The sequence below is a fragment of the Cervus elaphus genome, chromosome 20 (genome assembly GCF_910594005.1).
Source record: "Cervus elaphus chromosome 20, mCerEla1.1, whole genome shotgun sequence".
Classification (NCBI taxonomy): domain Eukaryota; kingdom Metazoa; phylum Chordata; class Mammalia; order Artiodactyla; family Cervidae; genus Cervus; species Cervus elaphus.
Window position 1 is genome coordinate 58,062,259 of NC_057834.1, and position 23,310 is coordinate 58,085,568.

Sequence of the window (23,310 nt, forward strand, 5' to 3'; positions counted from 1 at the left end):
CTCAAGGCTTTGCACATAGTGTTGCAATCAAATTAAGGAAGTGTTTTGGCTGATCCAAAATTCCATGGTAGAATTCAATTGGATTTTGTCCTGAACAGACTGGGCCATATGACCCTTGTCCATCTTATCAATGTCTATTTCCTGGTGGTTTTCACCTGTCACAAGTGCTTATCAGTCGCTGGTAAGCTTAGGTCAGTAAGACTGGGCTGAGGTGGGCATCACATCCAGCAGTCCAGGCGGGCCCTGCTCCAGCCCTCATCCCAAGGAGGAGGGGAGACTGTGGAGTGCTCCCTGCAGCCCCTTCCAGCATGGGGAGCAGGGAGGTAAGGGAGGTGAGGGGCTAAGGGGGAGGGCGTGGGGCAGGAGGAGAGGGGCGACTCACGAAGTACAGTTTTCGGTGGACTCCAACGTGCTGTCCTCGATCTCCATGTTGGCTGAGAGGCTGGCAAAGCCATGGGGCAGTTCATCCCACTCATCGAACCGGATGCCTGTGCCAAGGGAGTAGCGGCCCTCAGCACACGGCTTACACGACTGGTCCTTCATGTCCAGAAACTCCCCGGCTTTGCAAGAGAAGGCTGGAACACAAGAGCGGGGACAAGGGCAGGTGGTGAGGCTGTTGCCACCTAGGAGAAGTGAGAGGGTGTGGGCATCCTAGAGGGAGGAGCAGAGGATGGTGACCTAAGGGTTTCACGCACCAAGACTTAGAGTCATGGTGCATTTTCTATGAGCCCGCTTGTATGGACTGTCCAGAATAGGCAAATCCACAGAGACAGAAAGTAGATCTGTGGCACCAGGGACTTGGGGGAGGGGGCATGGGGAGAGATGGCTAATGGATACAAAGTTGCTTTCTGGGGTGATAAAAATATTCTGAGATTAGATAGTGGTGATAATTATGTAATTCTGTGAATATTCTAAAAACCACTGAATTCCAGAACTTACAGGGGTGAATCATCATTGATTTATCTATTGACTGTGCCATATGGCTTGTGGGATCTTAGTTTCTCCACCAGGGATTGAACCATGAAAGCATGGAGTCCTAACCACTGGACTGCCAAGGAATTCCCACAGCTGTTATTAAAAAAAAAAAAAAAGACATAGGACCTTGTTGCAGCATTTTGGGCCATTATTCTAATTTCCTTGGCCATTCTGAGAGCTCTCCAGTAAAAGAGGGTACCAGAGTCTCTCATTCTGACCCCTCTGAAGGGGCCCCTCAGAGGGGCTGCCTCTGAAGGGCACCTGGTCTTTCAGTCTTGGATTTCCTGTTGTCTCTGGCCTCTGTCTTCTCTTTTCTGGTCCCACTGCCACCATGCTAGCTGGGATTATTGTGATCTGTTAGGTTAGCTCAACAATTGCAATGTCCTCCTAACTAGTTGCCTATCTCTTGTTTTTGCTCATTCTGTGGTCAGAAGTATCTTTCTAAAATACTGATACTTAAAAAAAAATAAAATAAAATACTGATACTTATTTCTTTTTAAAATTTATTTATTTTTGGCTGCACTGGGTCTTTATCTCTCTCGTGGCCACCAGCCAGGGCAACTCTTCTAGTTGTGGTGCATGGATTCTCATCACAGTGGCTTCTCTTGTTGCAGAGTATGGGGTCCAGGCAAGCAGACTTCAGTAGTTGAAGAGAAAGGGCTCAGTAGTTGTGATGCACAGGCTTAGCTACCTTGCAGCATGTGGAATCTTCCCAGTCCAGGGATTGAACCCATGACCCCTGCATTGGCAGGGGGATTCCTAACCACTGAACCACCAGAGAAGCCCATACTATTATTTCTGTTATTTAAAAAATAATCAGGCACCACCCACCAACTTTTGGTTATAGACTGAAACTCTCAACCTGGCATTCAAAGTCTTTTACAATTTTCCCCCAACCTAACCCCAACCGGCTTAATCTCACACACCAGACCCTTCTCCACCCCACTCCCATCCACCCCCTCCCTGTGTTGTCTCCACCTCAGGCCTCATGCTCTTCTCTGAATGTGTCTGATGTTCTCCCACCTCCAGGCTTTTGCTTGAGTGGTGCTCCCAGCTGTTCCTGATCCCTAAGCATCCATAAGGCCCGTTCTCTTCACCTCATGTAACACATTACATTGATGTGTGCCTCTACCAGGCTCTGAGCTCCTCCAGGCACGGTGGCTCAGCAACCGGCACAGCCACAGCAGGACCTCCACTAAGGTTTGCTGAAAACACGAACGGACAAACGGATGTCTGCTCCTCCCACCAGACTGCACGCTTCTGAAGGCAGAGGCTGTGCCTTATTTATCCTTGTGGTTCACATCGCAGGTGCACATATTAAGAACACTGGCCAACTTTACTGAAGATGGCTCATTTGTTTCTGTTAATACTCAGATCTTAGCAATATCCATTCATTGATTTAACAAGTATTTATTTGCTCACCTACTGAACCAGGTACTAGGCTAAGCATATTTTCGATTTTAAATGCCCTCAATCTCCTTTCCAAATCTTCCAAGATTCCTTGATTCTAGTCCCTGATCTTTATTGTTAAAAATAAAAAATATTTTGTCTTTGCATTTTCTAAAAGGTACAGCACAGGGGAAATAGCTGCTAGTGATAGGAAAGTTGTAGCTACAGAGTCCTAGAGGAGGGAATGGGAGCTGCAGGCAAGTCACTGCCTTTCCGGTTGCATGGTCAGCCCCCCAATCAGGGAACATTCTTGTTCCCTGAAGTGATGCCCAGTGCATTTTAAAGATCTGTCTCTGCAGAAATTTATCTTCTCTGGCTTCCTTTCCAAGAATGACTGCAAATCACAATCTTTCCTAATGAGTGACTGTGGCTGGAGAGTGTAGACTGGAGAGAAATGCACAGACCAGAAAAGAAAATGTATGCAAACAGAGGAAAATATCTAAGTGACACACAGCCGGAATGATTTTTACTTTATACTGTGATGGGATTTAAATTTGAAAAGAAAAATAAATTGAGATTCCCAGTTTGCACCCATGAAATAACACTCCTGCACCAAATCTCGAGATTTGGTGGATGGGGAGGCAGGGGTGGGGAGATCTGACTCCTTGAGGCAGCCGCACTGTCAGGAAGGGCCTAACTCGGATGGTAGGAGGCTTGGGGCAGAGGCCAAAGCTGAGAGGCAGGACTGCTTACAGCACTCGGTGCCCTTGACGGGGTCGGGGAGGCTGGTACACAGGCCTGGGGTGTGCGGCACGGCGACCCTCCACCTGGAACCTGTGCTGTCACACGCGGTGTACTCATAGTGGTACTCAGACTGCAGGGGAGAGAAGGGGCAAAATATGCATTAGCATCTGTCAGACATTAACATCTCCCACCTACTTCCTGCCCAGCAAGAAGGTTACTGACACCATCACAGTAATGGGCCCTGGGCCCCAGGGGAGGGGGTTGCAATAGGGAGGAGCAAGGCATCTGGAGCTGAAATGATCCTTATCAAGAACATACAGACAGGACTTATATGGCCTTTTGGATCATTCCTCTCCACCAGCCATGGCCTAGTCCCTAGAACTGCTCCCCACCCCCACCCACCACCTTTTTCCATGTTTCTCTGCCGTTGTATATAAATAATGTCCTATTAGGCCAGAGCAGTGTGAGAAGGTGACTAACGAACAGGCTGGAAACAGGTGGATTTTTTCTCGTTCCAAACTGCAGAATTTACAAATAGGGACTGGGTCCATGAAAAATTACAAAGGATTGTCACAAAAGCTGTATTTCTATTTCCCCTGATTTCCCTGCATTCTTCATTCTCTCTTCTGCCCTGAAAAAACTATGAATTCCTGCCTCTAATTTTATGAAAACATCATATTTAGCCCAGGCAGGTGATGGGTTCTCATCACATCAGCCTATTCATGCCTAATTTCTCTGTGCAATGAAAACGCATAGTTCACCTGATCTAAGAATAAACTGAATAACAACAACAAAACAGCCAAATCAAGCATATTAAGTAAAACAAGAAGCACCACAACAAAAATCACAGGAAGCACTACTTGGGAAAAAGAAAGCACAATAGATGTGGCAAATACTCAAACATTTCTTACTCTTTTAAATCTTGTCACCAACAACAGGCCACAGAATTCATGTGATTTTGGCTTTGATAAGCACTTCACAATCCTCACTTAACCAAAAACTATATTCAAGACCTAAAGTACTTTGTATTACTGTATCCATAAGAAAAATAGAATTAATGTCCCCCTTCTACCCATATGGAAGGGTGATTACACATAAAAGCAATGTAAGAAGTGGATCTGGAGCTAAAACTGAGACAGGTTGAAGTAGGCTAACCTAAGAATTCATCAGAATCAAAAGGAGAAATCTGTACTTTTTTGGAAGGGGTAAATAGACTGCATTTCATCTCTTCTAAGATGCATATTTCTTTCACATTTTAACACCTGTGAAATCAAGTTGTGGCTTATACCGGACACAATAAGGAAGCACTGTGTCATGTTTTAATTGATGGGATTTTCCTTTCTTTTTGGTACATAAAAACTGGTGTGCCTTAGAAGCTATGTTATTTCAGACTTGTGGAAATGTGGTAAACATTGCTTTTGATCTGTACTTTAAGAAACTTAGAGTAATGAGAGAAAAATTTTAGAGCTCCATTTCTATTGTCTTCTATTATACGTATTTACCAAATATCTATTGTCTGCCCAGCACTTAGAGGTACTAGCTGTGGTGCCCAGCATGGCTCAGGACAGCAAAGTGTAAACTGGGCATTTTTATCCGGAGGGAGAAGATGCAAAGGAGACGGAGGAGCTGGGGGAGTTGTGAGTCTAATTTAGGATGAGAAGCTTTGACTTTAGATTAGATGTCAGTGTCATCTAGGAAAGAAAGAACACCTGGGTGGGAATTCTTTGTGCCCTTGGGCTACCGTCACTCTGTATCTCTTTTTTCTTTTAATTCCACTCTTTTCTTTATCCCAGAGGACTCTGAGGATGAATAAGGAAACTACACATTTTCAATTTCGGGGCTAAAAACGATATTCTCCAAAGGATTTTGCTGCAAGAAAAGAGGGGTAAAATCCACAGTATGTAAATTACATAGAATTCAGTGAACCAGGCAGAAAAGATTCCATGTTCTGCCTGTGAACGTAATTATGCCTGTCATTTGCGTAGTGCTTTTACACCATTTCATTTGATCTTCAAACTCCACAGAAGGCAAGCAGAGCAGGGGGTGTTTCCTCCATTGCACAGATGACAAAACACTCCCAATGGGGTGAAATGGCTTGTCCAAGGTCACACAGAGCTGGAACCCAGGCCTTCCTACCAGGAATCCTTCACTCTCTGAAGTCCCATCAAACACAATCTCGCACTGGGCCAAATTTAACAGCCAAATCTAAAAATTAAATAAGACAGTGTTGGTTGTCTGCCAGCAGCCAGGCTCTCTTCTGAGGCCTGATAATTAGTGTTAAAACATCAAATCTGTTCGAGCAGATCACTTCAGTCACTCTGACTGCATTTGGCCTGTTGGAGACTCCGAAGCCACGTCTGCCTCTTTGCATCGTCTTTCATTTGGTGTCCCTTGTGTCCCACTTGGGTGGGAGATTTACTGGGAAAATGGTGGTTCTGGGCCTTAGAAAATTTCCCTTCAATATGAACTAATTTACTTCATATCCCTTGGGGAAATTCACACCATCCAACGCAGGTGGCTCTGCTGCAGCTGTTTCAGATCTGAGCTATAGTTGATCTCACCATCCAAGACGTCAGCTTAGAGAGTTAAATCAGAGATATAATTGTCAGGACTCCTCAATTACATTCAGAGTTTTATGAACAAATCAATTCCCCGACACAACCTCAGTTTACCTAGTGACCTGACTTGGAGAACATACACTCGGCATGATATGCAGATTCACAAAGGAGACACATGAATATGTTTTTTAAAACATAGATTTTAATCTTTCTTTTTTTAATTTGGCTTTTAAGAAAAAATCATTTAAAAATTTTAAATTTTATTTTATATTTGGCAGCACTGCAGAGCATGCGGGATCTTCGTTCCTCGACCAGGGAGCAAATCCATTGCTCCCTGCGGTGGAAGCACTGAGTCTTAACCACTGGACAACCAGGGAGTTCCCAGGAGACACTCAAATAAATCTCATTCGTATACCCAGCATATAATTCTTTGCTCCCCCCAGGCACAATGACATGACATGTCCCCAAGTCACAATTTTAAATGGGGCACAGGAGGGACATGTGACCTAGCTGCCTAGAAGGAACCTTTGCCAAAGCAGAGCTGAAAAGACAGAGATGGCCAGCTACAACTGTCTGAGGGACAAGCTCTAGGTGATTAGGGGGTAGTGAGGTCTAGTGTTTCACAGGCCTTCTTTCTGACAGGGAGTTTCTCCATCCAGACTGGCTGAGGACACTGGCAACAGGTGGCCCAGACTAACTGGAGAACCAAGGACTGCTCCCCAAACAGGCCTCCAGGGGTTAACACTGGGGGTACAGCCCAGGGTTAAGGTCCTGGGGCCATGAGAGCTCAATGAGCTGCAGTCAGAGAGAAGAAGAGCAAATGGCTCAGCTGGACATTCGACGCTCTGAGCCTCAGTCTTCTCATTTGTAAAATGAGGAAGTTGGACTTAGGTGATTTCAAGCTTCTAAGATTCCTTCCAGTTCCAATACCTTGTTATTTCACGTTGCTATGTGCATGAAAATCTGTTTTTCTTTCCATCTTTCCCCCTCTTCCTTCAAAATGGCACATCTCAGTTTTTAAAGTAATTATCAAAGTAAGAAATGTTAATTGTAGAAATGATGAAAATACAGGCTAGAATTAAAAAGAAAATTAAAATCTTCCATAAGCCTACCAAGCAGAGATCAATAGTTTTAACATTTTATGACATTTCTTTACAGATTTTTTTTTTATATGTGCATATGCATTTATTGGGGCTTCGCAGGTGGCGCTCCAGTGTTTTCTCGCCTGGAGAATCCCAGGGACTGGGGAGCCTGGTGGGCTGCCGTCTGTGGGGTCGCAGAGAGTCGGACACAACTGAAGCGACATAGCAGCAGCAGCAGGTGGCGCTAGTGGTAAAGAACCCGCCTGCCAGTGCGGGTAGATGTAACAGAAACCGGTTCGATGCCTGGGTCAGGAAGATCCCCTGGAGAAGGACGTGGCAACCCACTCCAGTATTCTTGCCTGGAGAGTCCCATGGACTGACAGCCTGGTAGGCTACAGTCCGTGGGGTCCCAAGAGTTGGGCATGACTTAGCAACTAAACCACCATAGCTGAAATCGTACAATATAAGCATTTATTGATTTGTCTGCTTTTGGCTGCGCTGGGTCTTCATTGCTTTGCACAGGCTTTCTCCAGTTGTGGCGAGCAGGGACTACTCTTCATTGCGTCAGGAGGGCTTCTCTTGCTGTGGCACACGGGCTTGAAGACCTGTGGGCTTCAGTAGCTGCCGCACACTGGTTAGTTGCTCTGCGGCATGTGGAATCTTCCTGGAATAAGGATCAAACTTGTATGCCCTGCATTGACAGGCAGGTTCGTATCCACTGAGCCACCAGGGAAGTCCACGCACATGCATTTTTAAAACAAAATGAAGATCCCGTGATATGTAGTTTCTTCTTCTGACTTTTTTCTTTTTTTACATCTTGGGTCACGAGCATGCTCCTGTGTCTTTAAGATTGCACCACAGTTGCTCTAACCATTCTCCTGTTGTGGGTCATTGAGTTTTGTCCAATTTTTCCTTATTTTAGATAGCACTACAATGAAGCTTTATGTGTATCTTTGATTATTTCCTTTGGAGAGATTCCCAGAAGTGGAATTACTAGGGTAAAGAGTATGAGTTTCTTTAAGGTTCTTGACCAGGGAGGGAGATTTCTAAGTCTTTTTTAATTTCTTCACTTCTTATTACAATAAAATTCAAATGTGTATTTTAAAAAGACAGAATATGATGACCCCCATTAACCCATCATCTAGCTTCTATACTTATAGTTTCTGCCATTTCTGCTCATTTACTTCCACCCGCTCCTCCCCACTCAAAGTTGTTGTTCGTTTTTCTAGGTTTATATATTTTTAGGGAAAAATTATATACATTGAAGTGCACAAATCTTGTTCAGTTTGGATAAATGGATCCACTTGAGCAAAAAAATGACAAGCTAAGAATCACTGCCCAGAGACTGCTGGCCAGAAGGGTAACCACTCGGCCACTGCCCCTGCCCTACTCCCCAACCCCCTCACTGCCCAGAGACAAAACAGACAGAGACAAACAGAGTCTCAGATCCTGAGTCTTAAGGTCACTGAGCCAGTGCTACACAAAGTCACAGCCACCAAGGAAGCAGGGGATCAACATGACTTGGGTTTGTTTTGGCTGGGACAGGGCCTGAGTCAAGAAACAGGTTCTTAAGTAAACCTGGCTTCTGACTAGGGGCCTTGGGATCTGGAAGAGGCCCCTCCCATTCTTCCACCAGCTGCAGGTTCAGCCCCTTCTCTTCTCAGCATCCCTGAAAGGCAGATCCTTTGGGGGAGAATGTCAAGATGGGGGCTGGGTGCCCCAGGCAAACACCTGAGCTGGTACAGTGGGGTCAATAGGTATTTGTTGGTACAGTTGCAAATGCCTCTTTGCTGAGAAAGCACATGATGCAGACAGGAGCAGATCCCATTAAATAATCCTGACTGCCAAGGAGAGACCAGCCCTTCCCTGGAAGGGAGGAGTGAGCTCTGCTTAGCACAGAACAAGGAGATCATGGTGAAATGTCAGAATTGAACATCAGTGCCCCCAAAGAGATTTTCTCTGTGGCCCAGCCCTAGCTGAATGGCTTCCCGAACTGTTCTTTGTTCTTTCTGCTCTGGAGTGCTCTCATTCAGGTTCTGGGTAGAAGGTCTGCTAACACTCAGGGTCTCAGCAACCTTGGCCTTCTAGGACCTTTTCGATTGTTCTCTGTCAGACTGGAGAGACTCCCTCTTTGCTCCTTTCTCTCCCTCCTTCCCACCCTCTTAAGACTACTGGCTCAGTAGCAGTGTCTCCTGGGTCCTAAAGTGTGAAAATGATAGTCGCTCAGTTGTGTCTGACTCTTTGAGACCCCATAGACTGTAGCCTCTGTCCATGAAATTCTTCAGGCAAGAATACTGGAGTGGGTAGCCATTCCCTTCTCCAGGGGATTGAACTTGGGTCTTCCTGGGTCTCCTGCATTGCAAGCAAATTCTTTACCTTCTGAACCACCAAGGAAGCCCTGGATCCTAAAAAAGAAGTGAAAGTGTTAGTCACTCAGTCACATCTGACTCTTTTCGACCACATGGACTCTACTGTAGCCCACCGGGCTCCTCTGTCCATGGATCCACTTTGGAGTGAGTTACCATTTCCTTCTCCAGGGGGTCTTCCCAACCCAAAGATCGAACCTGGGTCTCCCACATCACAGGCAGATTCTTTACCATCTGAGCCTAAAGGTCTAGACATATCCAGCCCTCGACCTCTGGTGGCTAAATCTGTCTAATCATCACAACCACCTGAAGATTATGTTAAAAGTACAGATTCCTAAAAAAACAAAAACAAACAAAAAAAGATTCCTGGGCTCTACTCTATAGATTCTGGTTCTCCTCTAGATCCTTTTCTCCTTTCAACTTACTCTTCTATGGAGACTTAAATAATTATCCCTTCAGGAAGCAAATCATATATCTTATATAAGATGGTGGAGGTCCCTTAATCTAGGATCCTGGACCATTTTCCCTACACAACCAGATCCAGAATTTTAGATATATGCATTTTTCTGTACATAGTTGTCATCAGATCCTCTAAGGAGTCTGTTATTCATCTCTGCACACACAGGAAAAATCATTAAAATCTGTAATAATGCATTCATAGTTTTTAAATGGCTTAATATTTAACCCCCAAACAGGCTGTTTCTTTTTAAATACCTTAACCCAGGGACTTTCAAATTCTGCTCCAGAATCTAGGGGTGTAGAGAGTCAGCCCCTTCAGAAGTGAGTGAGGATTCCTCACTTTAAGAGAACAAAGTTTTATTTTAAAATCTATTTTACATGTTTATTCTTCTCAGTTAAGTTTTTTAAGTTAGACTGTCAATTTTTGTTAAAAGAAATTCTGCTAGAATTTTGAGAATTGCATTGAACGTATAGGTAAAATTTGGGAGGTTTGATATCTTAACAATATTGAGTTTTCCAGACCATGAACACAATATATCTCTTCATTTCTTTAATTTTTCTCAGCAGTATTTTGTAGTTTTCCATTTATTGATCTTGCAACTATTTTGTTAAATGTATTCTTAAGTACATTTAACAAATGTACTTAAGTGTATTTAAGTACATTTAAAACCTTAAATGTATTTAAGGTTTTGTTTAAATCAAAATTTCCACATCCCAAAAAGTTTAACACCAGTCTTTACTTGAAAGAGCAAATCCCTGAAGGTGAAATCACATGCATGAAGCAGAGTTTCACTGAGTTAAGGCTGTGTTTTGTCTTCCTTTAATCACCTCATGCAGTCAGTGGCTTCCTCTTACCTACAACCAATACCTTCTCTCTCCCAGAGCAAGCACCAGCTGACACACCCCTAGCAGGCTGACCCCTGCCCACTGGCCTCAATCCACGTGCTGTTGCCTAGCAACATAATGCCAGGAGCCCCAGGACTCCCAGGGGTATGGGGGAGCCCTGGCCTTACGCTGCCCCTTCTTTCAGCATTTTCTATTCAACTCTGGATTTATAGAGTCCATTTTGATCAAAAAAGGCAGAGATGGTGCTTGATCTCTCTGATACGACATGCCTTGCTGGTTTGGCCATGGACACATCACAGAAGCATACACGGGGTCTCTACACTCAGCTGGGGCAGTTTGTTGCACCATGCTCTGGGCCAGACAGGCCCCTGACCTCACTGTCTAACCTGTCTGTTACTCAGCTGCTTGTCCACTTTGGGCACAGCCTTGGTCTGGAGCTCTTGGGAGACAGGACTGGTATAGTGCTAACAGCTGCCACAGGTATGAGCACCCACCCACCAGGCTCTGGGCCAAGCACTTTACATGCATCTTCCTTTTAGTCCCTACAAGTCCCCCAATACTACCCCTACTGCCTCGACCTCCCTGTTCACAATTGTAATCCAGTCCCACTGATCCTCAAAGCCTGAATGACTTGTTCTTTCCATGGTACATATCACCTTCAAACACACTTTATAACTTATAGTTATTCATTATGTTCATTGTCTATTTCTGCCCCTGCCCTCACTCCAGATCAGATGTAAGCTCCAGAAGAACAGGGATCTCTGTTTTTGTTCACTAATGTAGCCCAAAAGTCCAGAAGAGTTCCTGATGCCTAGTAGCTACCAATAAGTATTCCTTGAGCGATTGAATTGAGGGCAAAAAGCATGCCTTGAGAGCAGCTGTGGAGCTATGCAGGCACTCAAGATCACAATCAAAAGATCTAGACTCTTCTTGCCACCCCACACTAGACAATTGTGACTAGTTATTAAGTCTCCACATACCACAGTTCCCTCCCCCATAGAACAGGGATGCCAACACTCTGCTAAGGTGGCTAACAGAATCCCCCTAAACTGAGTAACATCTAACTGTCAAGACGACTAAGAGATTAGGTTCAGGAACACTTTTTGTAAACTGGTTAAAAAAGAAGAACCAGACAGCTACTGCCGTGACCTAGCTTGGAGGGGGCACATGGAGGGGGCACCCAGGCCCTCCTCTCCTCTTCCTGGCAATAGGACAGGGAGAAAGGAGTCAGGCCACATTTCTAACCTAACAGATATGTGACAGCTGCAGTTAGATTCTCCTCTGTTCTGCTGATGTTTACCACCTGCCCTGACTCACTCTCTTCTCTGATCCCAGTCTACTCGTACATATGAAACAACATCTGTCCTTTTTCCACTTTTTCTCCCCAGAAACTCCCCCGAAGCTAATCTCTAAGAGGAAGGCTGGCCATTGACATTTATGACACTTAGTAACTGTGGCCAGTCCATCAGGTGCAGAGGGCTTTTCATATTGCTGGTGAATATCCCTAGGATTGAAATGGCTTTGTAGCCAGGAAACAAAATGTCCCTTTATAAATTCTAATCCCTTTCTGGTGAGTGAGAGTTTGGTACACACATCTGTCTACAAAGTAGGGCTTTATGAGATTGTATTTTCAAAGATGTGCCTTTCTTGGTTTTTAATGAGGTCAAAATGTTCCATTAAATGTTTTCACCTGAGCTTTTAATCACACATGAAAAAATCAGGTCAACTAGGTCCTGGCCTATGCAAAACTCTCCAAGGACAGCTTGGTGTTTGGATGTGCTAGCTGGTTATGACAGAGAGCTTGAACCTGGAGGACAGACCTCTAGCCTAAAGAACAAGGCCAACAGACAAGGTTTCTGTAACTCCAGTGGAAGAAATATATATGAGCAACAGCACAATCTCCTAGTTCACTGTTTCTCAAACTCTTACTCATTAGCCGTAAGTCATCATCTTCCTTATCCCCAGCCTCTGGTAATCACAAGTCTACTTTCTATCTTTATGGATTTACCTATTCTGGACATTTCCTATAAATGGAATCATACAATATGTGACCTTTTCTATCTGGCTTCCTCTACTTAGCATAATGTTTCCAAGATTCATCCATGTTGTAGGATGTATCAGTACTTAATATTATGGTCATTAATGTTCTATTATATGAATATGCCACATTTTATTTATCCATTCATCAGTTGATGAATATTTGTGTTGTTTCTACTTTTGGTGGCTAGGCGGTAAAGAATCTGCCTGCAATGCAGGAGATGTGGGCAGATGTGAGTTCGATCCTTGGATCAGGAAGATATGCTGGCAAAAGTAGATGGTAACCCACTCTAGCATTCTTGCCTAGAAAATCCCAATCCACGGGGTTGCAAAAGAATGAGACACAACTCAGCAACTTAACAACAACAATGCTGTTAGGAATATTCATGAATAAGTTTTTGTGTGAACATATGTTTTCAATCACTTGGGAACATACTTAGCAGTGGAGTTGCTGGGTCAAGTGGTAACTCTATGCCTGACTTTTTGATGAATTACCAAACTGTCTCCCACAGTGGTTGCACCATTTAACATCCCCCCTAGAAGTGTACGAAGGTTCACAGCCACACCAGCGGCACTGTGGCCACACCAGAAGCTTCATGGCCACATCAGTGGCTCCCTTTCTCTTTTAGGTGGGTCCTCCACTACTGCCTGACAATCCTGTTTCCATCAGGACCACATCCAGCTGTGTGCTAGAGTTCGTCTGCGCTCACAAGAACTGACTAGGCTCATCTCTTCCCACCTGCGTGCCCAATGACACTGGTAACTTGAAACTGGCTATGATGGGAGTATTCATGCCATGGCAGTCAGCAAACGCTAAAAAGCAGGACTGCCCTTCCCCTCCCTAGAGAGTCAGTTGTTACATATTGACCAGCACACCACTAACACATCCACTTATTCCAAACTCCACAGCTTTCTCTGACTTGCCCTTAACTTCAGTTTGTAAATCCACCCTTCTCCCTACACATCCTCTACTTCAATTAAAATCCTAGCCTCTCCTAAGGTTCAGTTCAACTCTCTTACACAAAGCTATTTGTGCAGTTTCAGTTGCCTTCATGGACTGATGACTCCAAGTTTTTATCTAGAGCTCAGCTCTTAGGCTTGAGCTCCCACTCCTTATTTGTAATCGCTTACATAGGATTCCTCAGGGACATCAGATCCAACTTAAAAAAAAAAATTAATTTATTTATTTTAATTGGAGGCTAATTACTTTACAATATTGTAGTGGTTTTTGCCATACATTGACATGAATCAGCCATGGGTGTGCATGTGTTCCCCATCCTGAAGCCCCCTCCCACCTCCCTCCCCATCCCATCCCTCAGGGTCATCCCAGTGCACCAGCCTTGAGCACCCTGACTCATGCATTGAACTGGCGAGATCCAACTTTTTTTTTTTTTTTTTTTTTGAGATCCAACTTTTAAAAACAGTTCTCAGCCGCTCTCCCCACTGCTGTTCCGTATCTAACTGAATTGTAGTATCATCTGCTTCATGGTGGCAATACTGATCTTCAGCATTTTGTTGTTGTTTTTAAATTAATTTTTATTGGAGTATAGTTGATTTACACTGTTATGTTTCTTCTGCACAGCAAGTGAATCAGTTATGTACATCTACTCTTTTAGATTCTTTTCCCGTGTAGATCATTAGAGTACTGAGTAGAATTCACTGTGCTATAGAGTGCTTATTCATTATCTATTTTATATATGGTATGTATCTATATCAATCCCCATCTCCCAATTTATCCCTCTCCCCTTTCCCCTTGGTAACCATAAATTTGTTTTCTATGTCTGTGACTCTATTTCTTTTTGTAAATATGTCCGTTTGTACCTTAGGTCCCACGTATAAGCAATATCATATGATACTTGTCTTTCTCTGACTTGCTTCATTCAGTATGACAAACTCTAGGCCCATCCATGTTGCTGCAAATGGCTTTATTTTGTCTGTTTTTATCACTGTGTAATACTTCATAGATATTTATGTCTCACATCTTTACCCATCCTTCTGTCAATGGACATTTAGGTTGATTCCACGTTCTGGCTATTGTAAACAGTGCTGCAGTGAACATTGGGGTGCATGTGTCTTTTCAAATTATGATTTTCTCCAGATATATGCCAAGGAGTGGGATTGCTGGATCATAAGGAAGCTCTATTTTTAGTTTTTTAAGGAACCACTATACTGTTCTCCATAGTCACTGTACCAATTTACATTCCCACCAACAATGTAGGAGGGTTCTCTTTTTTTCCATACCTTCTCCAGTATTTATTGTTTGTAGATTTTTTGATGACGGCCATTCTAACTGATATGGGGTGACATCTCATTGTTGTTATGATTTGCATTTCTCTAATGATTAGTGATGCTGGATATCTCTTCATGTGCTTGTTGGCCATCTGTATGTCTTCTTTGGAGAAATGTCTATTTAGATCTTGTGCCCATTTTTTTGATTGGGTTGTTTGATATTGATTGGGATGTTTTTTTGATATTGAGCTGCATAAACTGTTATATATTTTGAAGATTAATCCTAGGTTGGTAACTTCATTTGCAAATATTTTCTCCCATTCTGTGTGTTGTCTTTTCATCTTGTTTATGGTTTCCTTTGCTGTGCAAAACCTTTTTAGCTTAATTAGCTCTCATTTGTTTATTTTTGTTATTTTTAATACTCTAGGAGTTGGGTCAAAAAAGATCTTGCTGCCATTTATGTCAGAGAGTGTTCTGCCTATATTTTCCTTTAAGAGTTTCATAGTGTCCAGTCATACATTTAGATCTTTAATCTGTTTTGAGTTTATTTTTGTGTATGATGTTAGAAAATGTTCTAATGTGATTCTTTTGTTGTAGCTGTCCAGTTTCCCCAGTACTACCTATTGAAGAGATTGTCTTTTATCCATTGTATATTCTTGCCTCCTTTGTCACAGATTAGGTGACTATAGGTGCATAGATTTATCTCTGGACTCTTCAGAATTTTTTGAATAACACTTTCTCTTCATTCATTTTATCTAGCTATCAATTTATTTGTTTATTTATTTTTAGCTAGCAATTTACATTAGATTGATAAGTAATGCTTATATTTTTATAAGTGTACATTTTACCTGATGTGTTATAGAAAGTATACTTGAACTGCTTAAATATTTAGTTTTGCTTATTTCTTTAAAATATTTGAACAAATATTTCTTCAAAAAATAAAATACCCATCTTGGCACGATCCTTTTGCTCTGATATTGATGCTGTTCCATCCAGCATCTCTTCAAGCCAGGAACCACGTTCTTGACACCCTTCTCTCTCAGATCCTGTGTATAATCACTGACACCCTATCTATTTTCTGCCTCCAAAATATCTCTTGAATCAGTCCCCCTGTCTCCATCCCCACTGCAAGTCAGGCAAGTGAACTTCTTGCCTAGAGGAGCCACCTCATTGCTCTCCCAGGCTTTGCTCCCTCCTCTTCTTCAAGCCACCATCTAGGCTACAGCCAGAGTGACCCATCTGAAATGCAAGCCAGATTGAATCACTGCCCCAGTGCTGCCCTCAGAGTTGGCACCAGACTCTTTGCTGGGTTTACAAGGGCCTTCACTTCCAGGCCTCTGCTTACTTCTCCAACCATCTCTCTCATACTGCCATAACACTTTGAGGTGGAGCCTTCTTTACCTGAAAGTAATTCAACTAAAAATACTAAGAATATGGTGAAGGGATACAAATATCATCAAGGCAGTCCTGGCATTTACAAGGACCGCTGCATACAGCTGAGTAAGTTGTACACTGCGCAATCCCAGGGAATGTTATTCACATGATAGTCTGCTAAGGTACTAGAGTATAAAACACATACAACAAAGTAAGAATACTATAAATATATACAGACATACAGTATCAGGGAGAAAGCGACAGCTGAGAAATAACATGCCTTAAGAATCTAATCCATGGCTGATTCATGTCAATGTATGGCAAAAACCACTACAATATTGCAAAGTAATTAGACTCCAACTAATAAAAATAAACGGAAAAAAAAAAGAATCTAAAAAAGAAGTGCTTTCTTCGGTGCTTCCTAGCTTTCTTTTTACCTCCAATCCATGTCTATAATCTGGTTTATAATATCTGGCATTCAGTCCCAATCTGAATAATTAAAATGAAAGGAACCCTATCATAACTTGCATGTGATACTCTGATTTTGTGACCAGCATGTTCCATGAGCCTTCTCCTGCTTCTGATTTTATTCTCTTAGACTCAGGTTTGCCATTGTGTCCTCTGTGTGCCCCAGTGCTACAGGCTGCCCCAGGAGTGCAAATTAACTTCAGCAGCAAGTCTGAAGGGAGCAGGGATCACTTCCTGGCAGGAGAACTAGGTGGTGGGAGTCAGCGGTGCGAGGGATATTTACTTTTTATTCTGTATCCCTTTCTAACTTTTTGAGTGGACTACCATGTGGATGAATTACCTGCTCAAAAAAGTAAATCAAGTGTTTTTGTTTGCTTGTTTTATGTTAATGCCTCCCTTTGAGACACGTTGGGTTTTTTGTCATTGTTTTGGTTTTTGACAGGATTCTTAGAACGGAGATGCAGGGAGTACTTGGCAGGGGAGGCTGAGGCCACACTTTACCACCTCGGCAGGAGCTGACACTGTCATTGTGTTTCTCAGATGACTTGACCCGTGGGAAACTGTTCTTTAGAGGTAAAGTTAGGAAATCAGGAAGTCTCAGCCTGCAGGTGGAGGGCGGGTGACAGAAGCAGTTTCTCTTACTATGTTTGACGTGTTTGGTGTGTCTCACCCAAGGGTCTTATCAGCTATGGGCACTGTGAGTGCTGAGAACCAGACAGCCTGAGGAAACACCTGGGCAGGTGCCTCTTGTCCTGAGAAATTAAATCTGCTGGTGACAGGGGTAGCTGTGGGTGTACTGTTTGCAAAGATTCTGCATAAGAACCCCAGGCCCTTCTCTGAAACAGTCTGACCCTCAGTCATTGCCAGGTGTCACCAACGGAGACTCTGGCCCAGGCTCCTGCCATCACTGGGCAAGCTGGAGATGGGTGAGTGGAGAGTCAGCTCTAGAATCTGTTCTGCTCTGGTCAACTGAATCCTAAAGGCAAACAGAGGCCTGGCTCTTGCTGAAGAAGACCTGGCTGGAGCCCAGAGCCAAGGTCCGGGGCCAGGAGTGCCTGGAAATGTGCTTGGGCAGGTGGTGGTTTTGTTTTTTTATTTTTAAGATTTTTTTTTTTTAATGTGAACCAGTTTTAAAGTCTTTATTGAATTTGTTACAATACTGTTTCTGTTTTACGTTTTGGTTTTTTGGCCACAAGGCATGTGGGATCTTAGCTCCCCAACCAGGGATCGGACCTTCACCCACTGCATTGGAAGGCGAAGTCTTAAGAAGTGGACCACAAGGGAAGCCCTTGGGCAGGTGGTTTTAGAAAAGACTCCCAGCAGTTGACCAAGTTTCTGCACCCACAGACTCTAGTCCCTGTCACATAAAGCTGGAATCAAGTCACCCCAGACCTCCGTTAACTTAATCTTCATTCTAGAAATAACTAAGAAATCAGAAAAGTCTGTTCACATGTAAAGGAAGAGAATGCAGATCTTTCTCGGGTGTCCTTAAGAGCTTTTGAATTGCTTACCATGTGGCTGTATTACCTGTTCAAAAAAAAATTTTTAAATAAAAAAAAATTTTTAATGTATCACCCTGCCATTGTCACTTACTCCTTCAGAGTGGCCTGGGTTTACAATTGATCCCCAAGTAAAGGGGTCAGAAGAGAGCATTGTGCTGTCTCCTCTGATCCCACAGAATGCCCTGCCTCACCTTCTTCACCCCACCCATCCCTCCAGTCCAGGAAGCACCCTTTCCCAGGGCTTCAGGAAACGATCTCGATCCTTCTAAAAGGTGAGACCTCCACTCTTCATACCACTTATGGGGCAGTGATCATCAATTGCCTTGTCCTATTGTTACTTCTCAGTTCTCCAGTCCCAATTGGATGGTAAATTCTCTGACTCATTTCTGTGTGACAATCCCTAAATAACTGTGTTTTGCCTGCAACAGACACTCCACAGGTATTTTGGAAAATGTCACATTGTTGTAAATTGAAGCGAAGTCTACTAATCCAAACTCCAAGCTGGTGGGGACATCTCTGATTGACCTGACAGATGGTTAGAGCAGTTGGTTAACAGAGATTCAAACAATCTAGAGGCAGAGGTATGTACTCTTCAAATTATTTAGCAGTAATTATATCTATATTAAAATCATTATTTTATTTAATTTAGTTTAAAATCTTTTCATTATTAGCATGTGTATTTAAAAGTTCAAATAAGGGCCTTCTCTGGTGGTCCTGTGGTTAATAATCCGGCTTCCAATGCAGGGGACGCAGGTTCACTCCCTTGTCAGGGAACTAAGATTCCCACATGCCTCAGGACAATTAAGCCCACATGCCACAACTAAAGAAAAACCTGTGCGCGGCAACAAAGATCCTATGTACCAAAGAAGATCCAGTATGCTGTAACTAAGATCCGATGCAGCCCATAAATAAATATTTTTTAAAAAACAAGAATTCAAGTAAAGATGTGTGGGATAAAAAGTAATCGTCCTCCTTCACCTTTTCTCACCGCACCCATGAACGATGCCATGTTGTCCTTCACAGGCCCTATGTCAGTCTGCTGGGGCTACTGTAACAAGGCACCACTAGTGGTGTGGCTGAAACCACAGAAATCCATTCTCTCACAGCTCTAGAAGCTAGCGGCCTGAAATCAAGGTGTCAGCAGGGTTGATTGCTTCCCAGCTGAGAGGGAGAACCTGTTCCAAGCCTCTCCAGCCAGCAGTCCTTGGAGTTCTTCAGTTCATCGCAGCATAACACCAGTCTTCATATGGTATTCTCCCTGTGTGTGTCTGAGTCCAAATTTCCTCTTTTTATAAGGACATCAGTCATATTGGATTAGGGCCCAACCTAAATGACCTCATCTGAGTTTAACTACATCTGCGAAGACCCTATTTCCAAATAAGTCATATTCTGAGGTGGTAAGGCTTCCCTGGTGGCTCAGATGGTAAAGAATCTGTCTGCAATGAAGGAGAGCCGGGTTCGATCCCTGGGTTGGAAAGATTCCCCGGAGGAGGAAATGGCAACCCACTCCAGTATTCTTGCCATGGACAGAGGAGCCTAGCAGGCTATAGTCCATGGGGTCACAAAGAGTCCAGGGGTTACAAAGAGCTCAGACACAACTGAGCAACTAATACTTTCACTTTTCACTTTCAGAGTCCTCAGGAGGTGCTCTAAGGTACATATCGATTTTTGGAGGACACCAGTCAACCCACAACAGTGCCCATACTTCAAATTTTCCATCTAAACAAGGAAAAACTCACAGCTCTAGGTTCCATGCTATAAAATTTGAGAAATTTCCCTTTTTGGACAAAAAAAAGTAAAAGCAGAATTACATTGCCCCTTTCGAGGGAAATAAAATTAATGCTTACTATGCTTCTTCCATGGTCCTCAGACTTTGTGAATTTTCTCTCTTTAATCTTCACAACCACCCAAAATTCCTTGACATCCAAGACCGTCCCATCTGAAGTCAGGTCCCCACTGCGCAGCTTAGAATCTGGTGCTGCAGCAGTCATAAACAAATATTTGTTGAGTCACTGAACTCTGTGGGGTAGATGTTACTGCTTTCATTTTAAGGATGAAGAGCCCAGTGCAAAGATACTCACGTACATCCCCCAAAGTCACACAGCTGTTAAGGAAGCTGAAGGTTTAGACTCAAGCCCAAGCCAGCCTTTCTTCGAAGCTCTTGTCATTTCCATTAAACTTAAGCCAATAGTTCTTAAAGTATGTTTGTAGGATCAGCAGCCCCAGCAGCACCTAGGAACTTTTTTTTTTGTGAAAGTTGCTCAGTTGTGTCCGACTCCTTGCGATCCCATGGCTTATATAGTCCATGGAATTCTCCAGGCCAGAATACTGGGGTGGGTAGACATTCCCTTCTCCAGGGGATCTTCCCAACCCAGCTATCGAACACAGGTCTCCTGCAGTGCAGGCAGATTGTTTACCAGCTGAGCCACAAGGGAACTTGCTAGAAATGCTAATTCTTAGGCCTTTTCACAGAATCACAACCTCATGGATGGGGCCAGCAACCTGGGTTTTAGCAAGCCCTCCAGGTGACCCATTGCAGTTTGGCAGCCTCTGCACTAAACCAGGAAGTGGCTTAGAGAAGTCAAGAGTGGGTGTGGACTTAGAGATTGACTTGGTCTTTTTTTTTTTTTGAGTCACCGATGCAGTTCCAGGATTTCCAGAAACCTGGCCTTCCATTCCAACCACTGTTATTTTTTGATGCTGAAAAATTACTTTATGCCACTATTTTTAGAAAGGAAGGAGGAGATAGAGAATGCCCAGAGGTAAGAATTCAAATCTGAACTCTTTCTTCCAATTTCTTTCCTCTGCTTGAAATGATGAGACACCCTGGGAGAAGTTCAGATGAAAACACCAGGAGAACTCTCAAGTTCATTTCAGCTCTTCCACCCAGAAAAGAGCCCTGACATCTTCTCGAGCATAAAGTTGGCAAGATGCTTTGCAAGGACTTCCAAGTTTGAATGAAGTAATGATGAAGGTGGAATCGATTCAGCTTTGTAGAAGTTCATCCGCACAGTTGTGAAAGAAGAGACCATAGCAGCAGGTGCAGTTTCTGGCTGAACAGACATCCATTTCTTATCAGTAAAACAACAGGAGAGGGTCATAAAAGCCAGGTGTTCACTGGGCAGAGGGTTGGGACTCAGGAACACTTTGCAATAATGACCTTGTTCTTAAAGAATGGCACTTTTCTTCTTGAGGGGCTTGATGGCAGAAGAAGGTGGCAGCCAGGTGGCAATGGGAGGGGAAAGGTCCGGGGCTCTGTGAGGTGAAGGCCTGTGTAAGGACCACGCCAGAGTTCTGGCGCTGGGCTCTGCTTGGAGAAGGTTAGGGGGCTTTGCGGCTAAAGCAAGAGGAGGCAACAGTGCTGCTGCCTCACCAGCTCTGTCCTCCTTTGGGAAAACGTAATTCTATCCATCATGAACATGGGAGGTGGGGCTGGGGGGAGGGGAGCTGGAAGAAAGAACAGGATCTAAAGCAGAAGGCTCAACTTCAAGCCTTTTGCCTAAGTTCACTTTCTTGGGTGGCTTCTGCTACAAGGTAGAAAACGAAATGCTCCTTGACGCGCTACTAAGATTGATACGAGCATTCCTCTGGCCCCTCCCACGGCGCCCCCACCCCAGCGCCAGGCATCCGACAAGCCAGAGGCTCTGTTACACAGTCATTTCCAAAGGCTCCCCTGGGCCAGCCTGGGGCACACCACTGGGAACACAGTCCACGTCACCACCTCTTACTTTGCCAAAGCAGAAGTGGCCCGAGTCCAGGAGTGAAATTTGGTGGAAGAAATTAAGGCATTCTCTTTCATTTTCAGGAAGACCTCAGATGATCCTCCTGCTTTTTTAGCAGTCACAGGAGGAAATAGGACAAATCTTCCCACTTCTTTGTTTTTATACCTACTGATAAACAAACTGTCTCATTTTTTCTTCCACTCTGAGCTGTGCCAACTTCTCTAATGGTTAATAGATAGTAATTAAACATCAAGTTCTCTGCTATTTCAATTTGAGACCAAAAGAAATTATTCTGGCTTAAAAACTAAGATTCTCATTCTCTGTCTCTTCCTGCTCAAGTCAAAACCCCTAACATATGCCGTCATTGCAACATGTACCTTTCCTTTGTACCACCTGTAATTTTATCTCTGTGATGATTTCATATATTTATAAATATATATAAAATAAATGATTTCTATTTCATATATACATGCTTTGTGCTATGCCATGCGCTCAGTCATGTCTGATTCCTTGTGACCCCATGGACTGTAGCCCACGAGGCTCCTCTGTCCATGGGATTATCCAGGCAAGAATACTGGAGTGGTTGCCATTTCCTTCTCCAGGGGATCTTCCTGACTCAGGGACTGAACCCAAGTACCCTATGTCTCCTGCATTGCAGGCAAATTCTTTACCTGCTGAGCCATCAGGGAAGCCCATATATATATATATATAAACAATGCCTGCCACATACTGCATCTGTGATAAAATTTGTTGAAGGGCTGAATGCAATGAATGAATGAGTTCATACATACATACAACTCTTTTCTCTGGTTCAGTTTTTTCTGTTTTCCAAAACAGGTATCTAAGCGTATTACTACGCTGCTCCAAAGATTTCTCCAGTGTGTTCAGAATCAAGTTCAATCTTTTTCCTTAACACAACCTATTCTATAAAAGCCTCCAAGACTGGCCTCAATCTGCCTTCCCATTCCCTTTCCTCTTTCTTCCATTAAAGCCACCCTAGATAACCTGAAATTCTCCCATACAAGCCCTGCACATTTCCATCTCCTGGCCTCAGATGTTCTTCCCCAGTGATCTGCCAAAGATTTACTCTATACTGGGGGGGTGGGGGGGGTGGGCTAAGCTTTGAGATGGGCCCTCAGATGCCACCAGTGTTCCCTTAAAGCCTTTTCTGATTTCTTCTATTTCTTTCTGATAGTGCAAATACAAAGCTCTCTGTTTATATTTAGTTCTATCTCTTATGTATGTACATCCTATTTATGGACATATTCTCTCTTTCTCACTAAACTATAAACTCCATGAGGGCAAGCACCGGCCACTTCATTCCACATTCCTAGCTGCAAGCACAGTGCCTGACACACTGGGAGTGCTCAAAATGATTACTGTATTAATAAGTAATAATAATAATAACATGTAGATTTTGGAACATTAAACTTAAGAACAGCTAATGGAATGAATGATTTCATGATATACTGTGATGTGGCAGTTTTAAAATATGTCCACATATTCTCTGATGTTTCTCCCTTCAAGAGGAAGACAGAGCTTAATTCTCCTCCCCTGGG

The 23,310-nt window shown here is 43.5% G+C and overlaps 1 protein-coding gene across 1 annotated transcript in view; it reads right to left on the reverse strand.

Moving 5' to 3' along the window:
- ELAPOR1 (endosome-lysosome associated apoptosis and autophagy regulator 1) overlaps positions 1-23,310 on the reverse strand; it is a 69,356-nt gene that overhangs the window by 33,452 nt on the left and 12,594 nt on the right. Inside the window, exons 2-3 of the mRNA XM_043878192.1 lie at positions 3,118-3,238; positions 383-575 (exon numbers count right to left, since the gene is read on the reverse strand). Coding sequence (XP_043734127.1) covers positions 383-575; positions 3,118-3,238 — 314 coding nt within the window. The remainder of the gene's footprint in view (positions 1-382; positions 576-3,117; positions 3,239-23,310) is intronic.